Genomic DNA, 17,234 nt, shown 5'->3' with positions numbered 1-17,234 from the left:
GCTTATCAAAAGACTTCACCAAAGAAGTAAAAGGAGAACCTACAGACTGGGAAAAAATTTGGGGGTATAGCATAACCAACAAGGGTCTAATCTCTAAAACTTATAGAATATTTCAACACCTCAATAACAAAAAGACAAATAATCCAATTAAAAAATGGGCAAAGAATATGAACAGGCACTTCACCAAAAGAAGACATTCAGGCAGCTAGCAGATACATGAGGAAATGCTCACGATCATTAGCCGTTAGAGAAGTAGAAATCAAAACTGCAGTGAGATACCATCATACCCCAACATTACTGGCATGAAATAAAAAAAAACAAAATAATGTTGGAGAGGTTGTGGGAAGATTATAACTCTTATGCACTGCTGATGGGAATGTAAAATGGTATAACCATTATGAAAACTATACACACTGCTTAAAAAGTTAGAAATACCATATGATCCAGCAATCCCGCTTCTAGTAATATATCCTAGAGAAATAAGAGTAGATGAATAGACATATGCACACCCATGTTCACTTCAGCATTGTTCACAATAGCGAAAAGGTTGAAACACTAAGTGCCCAACAACAGATGAATGGATAAACAATGGAATACTAGTAACGATAAAAAATGATGAATCTGCAAAACATCGCACAACATTAATGAATCTGGAGGGCATTATGCTGAGTGAAATAAACATAAAAGAACAAGTACTGTATGAGACCACTATTACAAAAACCCCAAAAAAGGTTTATACACACAAAAAAACAATCTTTTGCGGTTACGAGATAGGAAAGGATGGGGAGGGTAAATCACTAACTAGACAGTAGACAAGTATTAAACTTTGGTGAAGGGAAAGATGTCACACAATATAGGGGAAGTCAGTACAACTTGAACAAGGTAAAGTCAGAATCTTCCTAGACACATCCAAACATCTTGAGCGACCGAGTTGGTGGGTCTGAGGGCTGGGGATCATGGCCTCTGGGGACGTTTAGATCATTTAGCATGACATTCTTTATAAAGAAAATGTTCTACATCCTATTTTGGTAAGTAGCATCTAGGGTTTAAAAGCTTACAAGCAGCCATCTAAGATACATCTATTGATCCCATCAATTTTGGAGCAAGGGTAATGAAGAAAACCAAAGTCACAAGGGAAAGATTAGTCCAGAGGACTAATGGAACACGTGAACCACAGCCTCCACCAGCCTGAGCCCAGAAGAACTAGATGGTGCCTGGCTACTACCGTCCACCACTCTGACAGGGATCACAATAGAGGGTCCTGGACAGAGCTGGAGAAAAATGTAAAACAAAATTCAAATTAAAAAAAAAAAAGACAGACTTACTGGTCTGACAGAGACTGGAGGAACGCCTGAGACTATGACCCATGGACACCCTGCTAACTCAGAACTGAAGCCACTCCTGAAGTCTACCTTTAGCCAAAGATCAGACAGGCCTATAAAACAAACAATAACACATGTGAGAAACGTGCTTCTTAGTTTGACCAAGAGACCAAATGGGCAACTCCTGCCCAAAAGCAAAGATGAGGAGGCAGGAAGGGACAGGAAAACTGGACAAATGGACATGGAGAACCTAGGGTGAAAAGGGAAAGGGGGAGAGTGCTGATACATTGCAGGGGTTGCAACCAATGTCACAAAGCAATTTGTGTATAAATTTTTGAATGAGAAACTAATTTGCTCTGTAAACTTTCACCTAAAACAATAAAAAAACAAAAAAAATACAGTTTCTGCAGAGATGACAAATATCAGTATTATAAAATCCAATTATACAAAAAAAAAACTGCATCTAGTTTGGGGTAGGTACATTTCTTTTTGGTAACATACGTTAAATGACACTAATCACACAGTAATTATAAGGTAACTAACATGAAACCACAGAACTGTAACTTCAGCACAATTACATGGACTTGGGCCTCTCTGAGCACATTTTCAAAAAACTGGATGCCCTCTTTAGAGCTATGCCAGTGAAACCCATGTGGGAGGAAAGTTCGGAAGTGGTGACCCACCATTGTGTCTTGCAACAGACAGAAAATAGACAGGATACGTTAGTTATCAAGTAGTCACAGCCTAATTAACAAAAGTTACCAACTTCTTCTAGGAAAAGCAAGAAGTTAAGAAATTCCTTGAGTTAGCACCTGGTATGTCAGGTGGGAGTACAGAGGAGGCCTATCAGAGCAGTGTCAGACGGACCCTGGTGGGCCAGAGGGGCTGGACATCGTTAATCGTGGTTGGCTTCTAAATACCAGTAGCAAGATGACTTCTGATTTGTAATCTTAGGCGAATTACAGATAAATGATGACTTCTGATTTGTAATCCTAGGTAAATTATAGATAAATGGGAAGGGCCAGTAATCATACACTAAAATTAATAAACAGCACTTCAAAATTAACCGCCTGAGGGCTGAGCCTACGGCAAGATTTATCAAGACAAGGCACCTGGATTTTTTCTTCCCACAGGGGCTTGGCAGAGCTGTTCTTGTGGCCATTTCAAAAACCTCCCTCACTCCATCTTCAGTCTTTGTTGAACGCTCCACGTGTCCAAAAGCACCAGTCCTGTTTGCCATCTCTCTGCCTTCAGATTTTACTGGCTCCTGTTTCATCTTGGCTAGTTCCTGCCTTGTGTGCTCATCAGTCTGAAGATCCTTCTTGTTCCCAGCCAGGGTGATGGGCACATTGGGACAGAAATGCATGACTTCCGGAGTCTGTTTTTCTGGAATGTTTTCAAGCCATGAGGGCTGTTGATGGAGAAATACGTCAGTATAACATCAATGTCCTGGTAGGAGAGGGGCCTTAGGTGATCATCATCTTCCTGCCCAGCTGTGTCCCACAAAGCCAGCTCTACCTACTTTCCACATTGGTATCTGCCACATAGCTCTCAAATCCCACGGGCTCGTACACCTCAAGTTGCTGATACTTGTTGGAGACCTTGAGCAAGCAGGCCTTGCCATGAGCTCCATCGCCTGTGATCATCCGTTTTTTCCTGATGGCAGCCATCACGTACAAATGTGCTGCAGGATGCACGGCCTGTGTGGCGAAGTTCTACAAAGTACTTTGAACTTCTCAGACCAAAAGCACCCTGCCAGCTGCAAAGAAGCCGAGGACTCCACCTCTCCAGTGGAGAGCTTGAAGGCACTGGTGGGTCACTGAGGAGGTGGCCCATTGGCAAAAGAACCAAGGGAGGACAGCGGGTGGGGAGCTCCCATTCTAGATATTTCATACAAGTAGAATCATAAAATATGTGGCCTTCTCTGCTGGATTATTTCTCAAAGCATAATGCTTTCAAGGTTCATCCTTGTCGTAGGGTGTTTCAGTACATCGTATCTTTTTCATGGCTGAGTAATGTTCCATTGTATGGGTAATAACCACATTTTATTTATCCATTCATCAGTTGATTGATATTTGGTTGTTTCACTTTTTAGCTATTATTAGTACTGCTATAAGCATTCATGTACAAGTTTTTGTGTGAACCTATGTTTTCAGTTCTCTTGAGTAAATACCTAAGAGTGGGATTGCTGGGTCATGTGGTAATTACATGTTTTAACTTCTCAAGGAGTCACAAAATTTTTTTTTCAGGTGAATGCAGTATTTTACATTCCCACCAGCAGTGAACGAGGGTTCCACTTTCTTTACATCCTAACCAACACTTGTTCTTGTCCATCTTTTTAAAAAAAGTGTGACTATTCTGGTGGGCATAAAGTGGTATCTTGTGGTTTTGATCTGCATTTCCCTGCAGTCTAATGATGTGTTGAGCATCTTTTCATGCACTTATTGGCCATTTGTACATCTTCTTTGCAGGGATGTCCAAGTCCTTTGCTTATTTTTTAAATTGCTTTTTCTTTTTATTGGAGCCCTGGGGCACAGTGATTAAGAGCTCAGCTGCTAACCAAAAGGTTGGCCTTTCGAATCTACCAGCAGCTCCTTGGAAACCCTATGGGGCAGTTCTACTCTGTGCTATAGGGTCACTGTGAGTTGGAATCAACTCAACAGCAACAGGTTTGGTCTTTTTATTATGGAGCTGTAAGGCTTCTTTATTTATGCTGAGTACTAGACCTTTATTAGAGATTTGATTTGCAAATTGTTTTACATTGCAGGAGTTGTCTTTTCACTTTCTTGATGGTGTACTTTAAAGTATGAATATTTTTAATTTTTAAAATGAAGTACAACTAGTCTTTTTTTCCTTTGGTTACTTTTGCTTCTGGTGTCGTATTTAAGAAACCATTGCCTAATCCAAGATTTATTTCTGTGTTTTCTTCTAAGAGTTTTCTAGTTTTAGCGTACTTTTAGATCTTTGATCCTTTTTGAGTTAATTTTTTATATGGTGTGAGGTAGGGGGTCCAACTTCATTTCTTGCATGTTGTTCCAGTGCCATTTGTTGAAACAACTGTTCTTTCCCTAATTGAATTATCTGGCACTCTTGTCGAAAATGAGTTGATGGATGGGTTTATTTCTGGACTGTCCATTCTATTCCATTCATCTATATGTTAACCCTTACACCAGTACCACACTGTCTTGATCATTGTAGGTTTGTGGTAGATTCTGAAATCTGTAGTTTAAAATGTTTTTAATTGTATGTTCAATGTTTGATATCCTTAACATGTTTATTAGGGTCAAAATACACAAAAGTTATCTTTAAAGAATTGTACATTTACTTTATTGGCTCTTTGTGTAGTCAGTGTAGCTAGCTAGCATATGAGTCCTTATCTTATAGGATCTGGAACTAAATTTTACTTTTACAAGTGAGGAAGCTAAGGCCTAGAGGTTTAATTAATTGGTCCATAGCAAGTGCTGAATATTTGTTGATTTAAATATTCTTAGATGTTAATAGTTGTTTGCTTTGCTGATACTGGTTTGCTTCTATCTCTGATTTATATGACACTGAGCCTTTACGGGACATCTGTCAGTTATGTTGTTTACATGACAGGGTGGGTATTTTATAATGATTTACTTTGTGATGGTCCCTGGGTGGCACAGTTTGCATTTGGCTACTAACTGAAAGGTTGGCGCTTCAAACCCACCCAGCAGTGCTGTGGAAGAAAGGCCTGGTGATGTGCTTCTGTAAAGATTACAGCCAAGAAAACCCTGTGGAGGTTGGGTCTAACACATGGGGTTGCCATGAATCAGAATTGACTTGATGGCAACAGGTTTAGTTTTTGTTGTTTTTTTTTTTAACTTTGTGACATGATCTCTAGGAGTGCATTGAGGTAAAACCTTGTGATTGCCTGTGTAAATATGAACATAAGGAGTATACGGATTCGAACCGCTGACCTTTTGGTTAGCAGCCGTAGCACTTAACCACTACACCACCAGGGTTTCCTATATATATGTATAAGGAGTATAGGTATTGGAATAGTATAATAGTGAATAATTTTAGGATGCATTCAGGTATATGCAAGAAATTCAGAGTCCCTGGGAGTGCTTAATTATGGGAGTGCTTGACTACTAACCATAACGTTGGTGGTTCACGTCCACTCAGAGGCACCTCAGAAGAAAGGCCTGGCTATCTACTTCCGAAAACTCAGCCATTGAAGACTATGTAATGTTGTTCTACTCTGACACACATGGGGTCGCCATGAGTTGGAATTCTCTTGATGGTACTGGTAAGAGAAATTCAACTGAAGGGATTTAACCATGTAAGGTTTATTTTTCTCATGTAAAAAAGGAGTCCAGGGTCAGTTGTCTGTATGGTAGCATCCTGCCAGCAGGAGTCCAGGTCTAGGCTGGACTCAGCTCTGCCAACCTTGTGTGTGGCTCTCTTTTTCATGCTCATAAAATGGTTGCTGTACCTCTAGGTATTATATCCCATTTCAGGCAGAAAGGCATGTGCCAAATGCGCTATATTTTTTAAATCACAAAAACAGTTTTTCTGCAAACCCCCACTGAGAGGATTATTTACATCTTATTGAACAGAAAGATGTCACTTGGCCAGTCCTAGTTCCAAGAGAGCCTGAGAAATCAAGTTGTTTTTTTTTTTTTTTTAATTGTGGTAAAATATATATAACATAAAAATTGCCATTTTGACAATTTTTAAATGTACAATTCAATCACATTAGTGATATTCACAATGTTATGCCATCATCACTACTATTTGTTTCCAAAACGTTTTTATTACTCCATACAGAAACGCTGAATCCATTAAGCATTAACTCCCATTGCTTCCTTCCCTCCAGCCCATGTTAACCACTAATCTACTTTCTGTCTCTGTCTTTGCCTTTTCTAGATATTTCATGTAAGTAGGAACATTCAATATTGGTGTGGCTTATTTCATTTAGCATGTTTTCAATGTCTGTGTGGTAGCATGTATCACAACTTCATTTCTCTTTATGGCTAAATAATACTCCATTGTATGGATATACCACCTTTGCTTCTCCATTTATCTGTTGATGGATACGTGGGTCGTTTTCACCTTTTGGCTATGACGAATAATGCTGCAGTGAATATTGGTGTTCAAGTATCTGTTTGAGTCCCTGCTTTCAGTTCTTTTGGGTACATACACAGGAGTGAAATTGCTGGGTCATATGACAGCCCTGTGTTTAACTTTTTGAGGAACCACTACAGTATTTACCATAGCAGCTGTGCCATTTTTCATTTCCACCAGCAGTGAATGAGTGTTTCAGTCTCTCCACATGCTTACCCACACTGGTTATTTTCTCTCTTTCTTTTTTAATAATAGCCAGTCTAGTGGGTATGAAATGGTATCTCATCATTTTGATACTTATTTACCTAATGGCTAATAATTTGAGTGTCTTTTTACGTGCTTTTTGGCCATTTGTATTTCTTCTTTGGAGAAATGTTTAAGTCCTTTGCCCACTTTTGGCTGGGTCGTTTGTCTTTTTGTTGTTGAGTTGTAGGAGTTCTTTATATGTTTCCACCATTAAGCCCTCATCAGATACGTGATTTCTAAATGTTTTTCATATTCTGTAAATTGTCTTTTTACTTTCTGGATAACATCTTTTGATGCACAAATTTTTTTTTTTTTTTTTAATGAAGTCCAGTTTATCTGCTTTTTTTCCTTTGTTGCCCATGATTTGGGATCACATCTAATAATCCATTGCCAAATACAGAAATCAAATTTTTTATAATATCTTATACATCTGCCTGGAGCAAAATTAAGTTTATGTTAATTAGGAATAAAGGGACGATATTAAGAGGAAGGAGAAATTTGGACTAAAAACAGCTACCAAAAAAAAAAAGGGAAAAAATTAGACTAAAATTAAAGTAGCATGGAAGACAATGATGATCAATATGTCCATCTCTAATCACACTAAAAAATGACTATGTCTTAATTGAGCACTTACTGTGTACCAGCATGTTCCGAGCACTTGGGATGTCTTCGTATTCTCTGTCTTACTTACTTGTTGGGCCTTCTACAGAACCCCACCAATTTCGCTCTACTTCCATATGGCTTTATGAGAAATCACCAGGTCACACTTCTAGTTCATACTCTGAATATCTATTTTAGTACAAGACTTTCAAATCAAATTTATCTAAGCAAATCTGCCTCTAGTCTTTTCTACTGTGGTCAGTACACTCATGAGTTAACCGTTTTTTAGGAAGTAAACAAACAAAAAAAAGTGTTTTTTTTTTTCTTTTTTTTTTATAATTAGTACACTCATGAGTTAACTGTTTTTTAGGAAGTAAACAAAGGGTGTTTTAAAAGAATACACATGACTTATATTTAACTTTAGACGTCGTTTGCCCCAAGTCCCTCATATTTCCACTAGGAGATATGGGAGTAATTTTATTGGGGCAGATGTTTAAGATAGGTAAGTGATTTTTTTTAATTTTAAGAAATTTTCAAAGTAGCCTGAATTTCATAGAATGTACATGGATATGAGTTTGGGGCTGGACCTCATGGCTTTTAACATCTGTCTTAGGTCTAAGATTTTTTAAATTAGACTAGTAAAAGCTAGAGAAGGACATATAGTAACCAAATGCACAGGAATTATAGACATCCAACATGTTTGTTAAATCCTCATATATTTTTCTCTAACATTTTTAAAATCATTTTTTAAAAAATATTTTTATTGATATTTATATAGATATCACACATACATACATATATACACATACACACATATATCTCAAAAAACAGTGTATGCAGTATATATATTTCAAATGACATAACTCAGTTAACAAAGGAAAGGGTTTAAACTCTTTGCTCCTAGACCCTAACTCACTTTGAACAATTCAAATCCCCAAATCCCATAGTATTATATAGGTTTTAAATTCTGCTGGGATTACAGCTGTTACTCTTAATTCTGGGTTAATTCTCCAGCTTGGGTGGGTGAAGTTGGTTCTCCAGACAGAGAAGGCTTCCCCTTCTGTTTGCCTGCAACTCAAGCAGCTGGGAGGGAAAAGCAGAGCTGACTCCTCACCATCCCCTGAACATCCACACTCATGCCTCATCCACATGTTGGCTAGTGGCAGGCAGTGCCCTGAACTTCAAATATCCTCCATATCCTTGCCATCAAATAAATTACTCTTTACTTCCTTCAGTTCCACCCTTCAAGGTATTCCTCCACAAAGTTTCCCCTGACCAACCTTACTGAACAGTGATTCTCTTTTGCTGTGCATTCTTGAGCACTTTTCATAAAGTTTATACTTTGTTCTAGAGAGAACTTAATTAGTGGTTTATATTTTTGTCTTCTTCGCTTGCTGTTTCAAGCTACAGTACAGACTCCCTAAGACAGGCGGTTTGACTTTAACAAGTCGCCATGTAGCTGATTCCTGCTCATGTGGACTCCATGTGTGTCACAGCAGGATTACGCGTCATAGGGTTTTCAGTCAGTGGGCGATGTTTTGGAAGTAGATAGACAGGCCTTTTTTCCAAGGAGCCTCTGTGTGGACTCAAACCTCCAACCCTTTGGCAACAAGCCGAGTGTGTTAACTGTTCGCACCACCCAGAACTCTCTGGTTTGCCTTTTACTTCTTCTTCTTTTTTTTTGCTTATTTATTTATTTATTATAATTTTTATTGTGCTTTAAGTGAAAGTTTACAAATCAAGTCAGTCTCTCACACAAAAACCAATATACACTTTGCTACACACTCCCAATTACTCTCCCCCTAATGAGAGAGCCGGCTCTCTCCCTCCACTCTCTCTTTCCATGTCCATTTCGCCAGCTTCTAACCCCCTCCACCCTCTCATCTTCCCTCCAGGCAGGAGATGCCAACATAGTCTCAAGTGTCCACCTGATCCAAGAAACTCACTCCTCACCAGTATCCCTCTCCAACCCATTGTCCGGTCCAGTCCATGTCTGAAGAGTTGGCCTCGGGAATGGTTCCTGTCCTGGGGCAACAGAAGGTCTGGGGACCATGACCACCAGGGTCCTTCTAGTCTCAGTCAGACCATTAAGTCTGGTCTTAATGAGAATTTGGGGTCTGCATCCCACTGCTCTCCTGTTCCCTCAGGGGTTCTCTGTCGTGTTCCCTATCAGGGCAGTCATCGGTTGTAGCCGGGCACCATCTAGTTCTTCTGGTCTCAGGATGATGTAGTCTCTGGTTCATGTGGCCCTTTCTGTCTTGGGAGATAATTTTATCCCAACAAATTTGATTTACTGAAATTTAGCAAATACTAAGTCGAAGTATTTGTTCCTATACTTCCATTATGACTCCATTATGAGGTAACTAGATTAGTATCAAGGAGCCCTGGTGGCACAATGGTAAGTACTTGGCTGATAACTGAGAGGTAGGTGGTTTGAAGTCACCAGTGGCTCTGCAGAACAAAAGACCAGGCGATACATCATAAAGGTTACAGCTTAGGAAACTCTATGGGGCAGTTCTGTTCTGTCATATAGGGTCACTATGAGTCAGCATCGACTTGACAACTCACAACAACAGCAACAAAAACTAGTGTCATAAAGCCTGGAGTCTACAGATAACACTGAAAAGGCATGATGGAAGGGAGTGATCAAAGTATTTTAAATAAAGAAATACTAAAGATCATGCAGAGGTAATCAAATTTCTCAATATGTGTAGTTGGAATGAATGAAATTTTCTGTTTTTTTCCATTTTCAGATCCAGTTGTGGGACACGGCAGGACAAGAACGATTCAGAAAGAGCATGGTACAGCACTATTACCGAAATGTTCATGCCGTTGTCTTCGTATATGACATGACCAACGTGGCTAGTTTTCATAGTCTGCCGTCTTGGATAGAAGAATGCAAGCAACATTTGTTAGCCAATGATATACCGCGGATTCTCGTTGGAAATAAATGTGACTTGAGAAATGCCATTCAGGTGCCCACAGACTTGGCACAAAAATTTGCTGACACACACAGTATGCCTTTGTTTGAAACCTCCGCTAAAAACCCCAATGATAATGACCACGTGGAAGCTATATTTATGACCTTGGCTCATAAGCTTAAGAGCCACAAACCATTAATGCTTAGCCAACCCCCTGATAGTGGAATTATCCTGAAGGCTGAACCAAAGCCTGCAGTGACATGCTGGTGCTAAATAACAGTCTTTGTGATGCTATCTAATTTTGAGTAAAGAAATATTTTGGAAGTATGACAGTGATAAGCCATAAGATTTGATTGCAGATATATGGGATCATCCTGGCACCTTGCTGTTTATCATTGTCATGCTTACTTTTGTACTTCGTATTAAGTTTGTTGCTGTGACAACACAAGGAAAGAGTTGGTTTTGATGTGAGGTTCAAATGAAGCAAAGGTGGGATGACTCAGCGTATCTTTTCATTGAGAGCCCAGTGAAGGAGCCTTCAGATGAGAGAGAATGTGATGGGATTATAAGACTCAGCAGCTGTTCAGTCCTGTATTCCTGGGATTGAAAAAATATAAAGAATATAGTATATACCTACTGATATGCCTTTTGAATGGAGGGTGTTCTCAGTAGGAAAAAAACTAGTATTTGCCTCTCCCCACAGAGTTCTTTATTTTATATTACTAATGTTTTGTTACATTATTATTAGCACATTTTAGAGCCAAGACTTTAGTACCAGTGAGAGAAGGAACAGAATGTTTTCTGGTTCTCAGTACCGAAAAAATGACTTGTTCAACAGTTCTAGATTCTTGATATTTCTAATCATTATCAATTAGTTCTATAGAAATCATTGTTATTTTAAAAAGAGTAATTTAAATTCTTATTAAATTCTATTAAAATATGCAGAAATAAGTCAGATTTTAAAGTAAATGAAGTGACATAATTAGGTGCTTTATATTTTATTTTGGCATCTTTAAACAATGAAAAACTAATTGAAAGCATTTGAAGAGTTATAACTTGGGGATAATAGGTAAATGTGGTTCCTGGCTACCATAGGAGACATTTTTTTTTTTTTTAGCTTTGAGTCATTTCAGGCTGTATATCTGGAATAGTAGCTCTTGTTCTCTTTCTCTCCTTGCTCCCTACTCCCACCTCAATCAATTTATTTAATGACGAAAAACTGAACTAACAACTCATCAACTTCCATTTGGATTGTAGCTCTGAGGGCGTAGCTCTCATTGCTGTGCGTCTGCCTGTATTTCTCCAGTCGTGTATTGTGTTATAGTACAGTCACGCACCACGTAACATTCATTCAGGCAGTGTCTGACCACATACACACCTGTGGTCCCATAAGGTTATGACAGAGTTCAGAAATCCAGGTCGGAGAACAGGACATAGCAAACGCCACTGGACGCGGCAAACACCACAGCTTCCCGGTAGCTATTTAGTCAATACAGGTGCGCTCCGGTATCCCATACAGCTTTGCTAAGTAAGGCAGTCCCTGGGTTAAAAACATCCAACGTATATACAACCTGTAGTTATGAACAAACCCCCATAAAGCCTATTATATTAAAAATTCAAGGTGCATACAATGGTTCATGATAACAAACAGGTGCTGTTTTAGCCTATCTGGAAGTTTTTCTTTAATGTTTTTATGCATAGAAAGGCACACTATATACTATATACAAAGACAAACATTTGACAGACTGACGTTAGACATGAACCGTCCCTAACGGTTCCAGTGTACGTACAAATTTGATTTAAAGACATACTTAGGGGTGGAACTTGTTTGTAATTCGGGGACTGCCTGTATATAATATGGTGATCACACAACATCCAAATCTCATAATGTCCTATTTCACAGAACATATCATGGATGTTAAGCAATGCATGACTGTACACTGATTTAAAAATTCTTTAAATTGTATGGTCACAGCAAGCTGTTCCTTAGTATGAATAATAAATATTGAAATATCCCTCAATGATGGAAAGAATATTTCAAGAAAAGTTTTACCTTAAGTACTTTTATTTTGAATTTAAAATTTTGCACACACACACAAAAAAAGCTTGTAAAAGCAGCTATTACATAAATGGAATGTGAGCCATGAACTTGAACTGAAGTGTGTACATTCAATAATTCTAACAGATTGCTGTCCTCGATAATTTTAGAGGAAATTAAGTTAAAAGATGATTGTACTTAAACAATATTTTTAGAATGTGAAAAACCAGTTAAATATGTAAACTTGTTTGGGACTTTTGTTTAATCATCATGGTGGTACTTTCAGGATAGTTTAATTATAAAACAAGATAATTCTATTAACTGAACCAATTTAAAGTAATGATTACAGGAAATAATCATTCAGTGTTAAATATTAGAGCTCATGGGAAAACAAATTGGCTTTATTTGAGTTTAGGGAGATTAATCCATTTTTATTAAGCATGCTAGAATTAAAATTGTTGGACTTTCTCTTTTTAAATTAACATTCATTTGTAACTATTTTTATAGCAAAACAATGACAGCTGTGAACATTGTGGTGGGTGTAATGGGTTTTTAAAGAAGGGAATTTTTTTATTGCTTTCCAAAACATTTTCTAAAATGGAGGGAGAAAGTTTACAAATGTTTCAAGCACATTTATGTTTTTCAGTGCTGATATTAATGGTTTGAAAAATAGTAATTTAACTTCAGTTCTTTTTGTGAGAAGTCAGTAGTAAATATACTTCATAGTTCCATGAAAGGACTTATTTTTTCACCTTACTGTATATTTAAAAAGATTTATATCTCATTTGTAACAATGTATTATTTTAATTTTTTTGTATGTATGCTTATATTAAGATAAAAAGAACCTATCAATTGAATGGGGATAAAGCTTTTAGATATTTTCCAAAATATTTATAAAATACTTCATTGACTATTGAGAAATCACTTCCAAAATGGTGGCTATCTAACAACTAACTGTAAACTTCTAAGCACAGACCACACATTTGGCAAACCTGTGTGCATTTATTTTAAATATGCTCATTAACTGACAACATCAGATGTGTTTTAGAAAAGTGTCAACTTGAGAGCACCAAAGGAACCTAATCTAGAATCTAATGTAGTTAGCTATTAATGATAAAAATTTATGGAAAGTATATTGCTAATACATGTTTCCATATGTTTCCTTACGAAATCCAAAGTAAAGTCAAATAATTTTGTTTTGGAATTGTGTCACTGTAACATTTCCTCCATGAAGTTCAGTAAAATAGCTTTGTCACAAAGAAATTGTGTTTTATTTCCTTCATTTGGTCATTGGGTTGAGTATAAAATAATCCCCCCCCCACTCCCCCCGGATTTCAGGTAATAATATGTCATACATCAAAAAACAAAAACTATCCCATTGGGAGTTATTTTCCTTTATACGTTTGGGGTTAAAGAACATGTCAAGAAAAGCAAACAGCCTAAAACAAACGGAATGATTGAAATTAGCTGATAAGGCAGCTTTTGTGTGTGTGTGTTGCTGAATGGTCCAGTTTTGTAAGAACACCTCAGTGCAAATGGCAGATACTACAAGAGTGGTTGACATCTGTTTAGAAGTAAAAGAATTTAGTAGAATAAATGCCATGAAATGTATGAGAAAAGAGAGAAGGAAATATGTCCAGCTTCTTGGATTATTTGCTCAGCGTACAGATTAAGTAAGTATGGTGAAAGGATGCAACCTTGACATCTTTCCTGACTTAAACCACGCAGTAGTATCCCTGTGTTCTGTTTCAACAGTTGCGTCTTGGTCTATGTACAGGTTCATCATGAGCACAAAAAAAATTCCCATTCTTCGAAATGTGATCCATAATTTGTTATGATCCACACAGTTGAATGCCTTTGCATAGTCAGTAAAACACAGGTAAACGTCTTTCTGGTATTCTTTGCTTTTAGCCAAGATCCATCTGACATCAGCAATGATATTCCTTGTTCCACATCTTCTTCTGAATCCGGCTTGAACTTCTGGCAGTTCCCTGTCAGTGTACTGTTGCAACTGCTCTTGAATGGTCTTCAGCAAAATTTTGTCGTGTGTGATATTAAGGATATTGTTTGATAATTTCTGCATTCTGATAGATCACCTTTCTTTGGAATGGGCACAAATATGGATCTGTTCCAGTTGGTTGGCCAGGTAGCTGTCTTCCAGATTTCTTGGCATACATAAGTGAGCCTCTCCAGTGCTGCATCTGTTTGCTGAAACATCTCAAATGGTATTCGGTCAGTTCCTGGAGCCTTGTTTTTCACCGGTGCCTTCAGTGGAGCTTGGACGTCTTCCTTTAATACCATTGGTTCTTGATCATATGCTTCCTGCTGAAATGGTTGGACAACAACCAGTTCTTCATGGTACAGTGACTCTGTGTATTTCTTCCATCTTTTGATGCTTCCTGCGTCATTTAATACTTTCCCCATAGAATCCTTCAATCTTGCTATTTGCGGATTGAATTTTTTCTTCAATTCTTTCAGCTTGAGGAGTGCTGAGTATCTTTTTCCCTTTTGATTTTCTAACTCCAGGTCTTTGCACGTTTCATTTTAATACTTTTGTCTTCTCTGACCACCCTTTGAAATCTTCTGGTCAGCTCTTTTACTTCATCACTTCTTCCGTTCACTTTAGCTACTCTGTGTTCAAGATCAAGTTTCAGAGTCTTCTGACATCCATTTAGGTCTTTTCTTTCTTTCCTGTCTTTTTAATAACCTCTTGCTTTCTTCATGTATAATGTCCTTGATGTCATCCTCTGGTCTTCAGTCATTAGTATTCAATCCATCAAATCTGTTCTGAGATGGTCTCTAAATTTAGGTGGGATATACTCAAGGTTGTATTTTGGTTCTTGTGGGCTTGTTGTAATTTTCTTAAGCGTCAGCTTGAACTCGCATATGAGGAAGGAAATATGGCACAGACATAAAACTGCAATTTCTATGTTTATATTACTGCCTCAGGCCCTTTGCAAGAATGTGAATTGAGGCTTTTGGGCCTACTCAGCTAATACTGCTTCTCATGGTCAATTTATTTCACATATAGTTACTCTTCTGTTCAAACACAAAATTACATTATTCATGAAAGACTGCTTTCTTAATTGGATATTAAGAAAATAAGCTGGTCCAGTCTTGTTGGGGGCAAACTTGCTAGAGCCTGTGTGATAAGGGCTAATTCACTTCATTTGCTGGAATAAATTTATCAAATATTTATCAAGTACCTTCAATGTGTTCTCCAATTTTGTTAGGGGAGCTAACATAGATTAATAAGACTTCTTGAAGAAAAGTGTGAAAACAAATAGGGATTTTACAATATAATGTGGCAAATGTAATCAAAGAGGCATATACAAAGGGCAATAGCACAGAGAATGGAGTAATCTTTGGGCTTGCATACAGGGGAGAGGTGGTTGTTGTTGTTAGGTGCCGTTGAGTTGGTTCCTAGCTCATAGCAACCCTGTGTACAACAGAACAAAATGTTGCCCGGTCCTGCACCATCCTCAAAATCCTTGCTATGTTTGAGCCCATTGTTGCAGCTACTGTGTCAGTCCATCTCATCAAGGGTCTTCCTCTTTTTTTGCTGTCCCTCTACTTTACCAAGCATGTAGTTCTTCTCCAGGGATTATTCCCTCCTGATAACATGACCAAAGTACGTGAGATGAAGTCTCGCCATTCTGATTTCTCAGGAGCATTCTGGCTGTACTGCTTCCAAGGCAGATGTGTTCATTCTTCTGGCAGCCCATGGTATGTTCTTTGCTAACACCATAATTCAAAAGCATCAATTTTTCTTTGGTCTTCCTTATTTATTGTCCAGCTTTCACATGAATATGAGGCAATTGAAAATACCATGGCTTGGGTCAGGTGCACCTTAGTTCTCAAATGACACCTTTGTTTTTTAATACTCTAAAGAGGTCTTTTGCAGCCGATTTGCCCAATGCGGTACGTTGTTTGGTTTCTTGACTGCTGCTTTCATGGGCGTTGATTGTGGATCCAAGTAAAATGAAATCCTTGATGACGTCAGTATTTTCTCTTTTTATCATAATGTTGCTTACTGGTGCAGTTGTGAGGATTTTTGTTTTTTTATGTTGAGGTGTGATCCATACTGAAGACTGTAGTCTATGTTTTTTTAAATCTGTTTTATCTTTTCTTTTTTAATTGTACTTTAGATGAAGGTTTACAGAACAAACTAGCTTCTCATTAAACAATTAGTACACATACTGTTTTGTGACATTGGTTGCCAACCCCACGACATGTCAACACTCTCCCCATTGGACCTTGAGTTCCCCATTACCAGCTTTCCTGTCCCCTCCTGCCGTCTTCTCCTTGCCTCTGGGCTGGTGTGTCCATTTACTCTCGTTTTGTTTTATAGGCCTGTCTGATCTTTGGCTGAAGGGTGAACCTCAGGAGTGACTACATTACTGAGCTAAAAGGGTGTCTGGGGGTCATACTCTCAGGGTTTCTCCAGTCTCTGTCAGACCAGTAAGTCCGGTCTTTTTTTTTTTTGTGAGTTAGAATTTTGTTCAGCGTTTTTCTGCAGCCTCTATTGTGATCCCTGTCAGAGCAGTCAGTGGTGGTAGCCAGGCACCAACTAAAAAGGCTGTAGTCTTTGATCATCAGTAAGCGCTTCAAGTCCTCTTCACTTTCAGTAAGCAAGGTTGTGTCATCTGCATAATGAAGGTTGTTAGTGAGTCTTCCTCCAGTCCTTAAATGTCCTGTTCTTCATATAGTCCAGCTTCTTGGATGATTTGCTCAGCTTAGGGGAAAGGTAGCTATCAGAAAGGTCTCATGATGGAGTAGACGTTTATGCTGTGTCTTAAGGTAGGTGTGTAGGTATCCTTCGTGTCAAAAAGAGAGGGACAGGCATCTCAGGTGAACGCACAGCAAAGGCTCAAAGGTAGAACCGGATTTGGAGGGAATGGTTAATAGACTGGTGTGGGTGTCTGGTGGAGTGGAGGTGTGGTGAGAATACTGGGAAATGCAGCGAGCAAGGTGGCTGTTACACTGCCAAGTCATATGCCGTTGGGTTAGGACTGA

At 38.4% G+C, this 17,234-nt stretch overlaps 1 protein-coding gene and 1 pseudogene across 2 annotated transcripts in view; one reads left to right on the top strand and one right to left on the bottom strand.

Moving 5' to 3' along the window:
* Positions 1 to 13,493, top strand: part of RAB33B (RAB33B, member RAS oncogene family) — a 33,198-nt gene extending 19,705 nt beyond the window's left edge. For both annotated transcript variants that reach the window (XM_049885259.1, XM_049885258.1), the window contains one exon: positions 10,013 to 13,493. In XM_049885259.1, coding sequence (XP_049741216.1) covers positions 10,013 to 10,453 — 441 coding nt within the window. In that variant the 3' untranslated portion in view covers positions 10,454 to 13,493. The remainder of the gene's footprint in view (positions 1 to 10,012) is intronic.
* Positions 749 to 5,972, bottom strand: LOC126076693 (transforming protein RhoA-like; annotated as a pseudogene).
* Positions 13,494 to 17,234: the final 3,741 nt, after the last annotated feature.

The sequence above is a fragment of the Elephas maximus genome, chromosome 5 (genome assembly GCF_024166365.1).
Source record: "Elephas maximus indicus isolate mEleMax1 chromosome 5, mEleMax1 primary haplotype, whole genome shotgun sequence".
NCBI lineage: Eukaryota > Metazoa > Chordata > Mammalia > Proboscidea > Elephantidae > Elephas > Elephas maximus.
The sequence above is the reverse complement of the archived record's forward strand: the minus strand, read 5'-3'. Positions and strand labels throughout refer to the sequence as shown.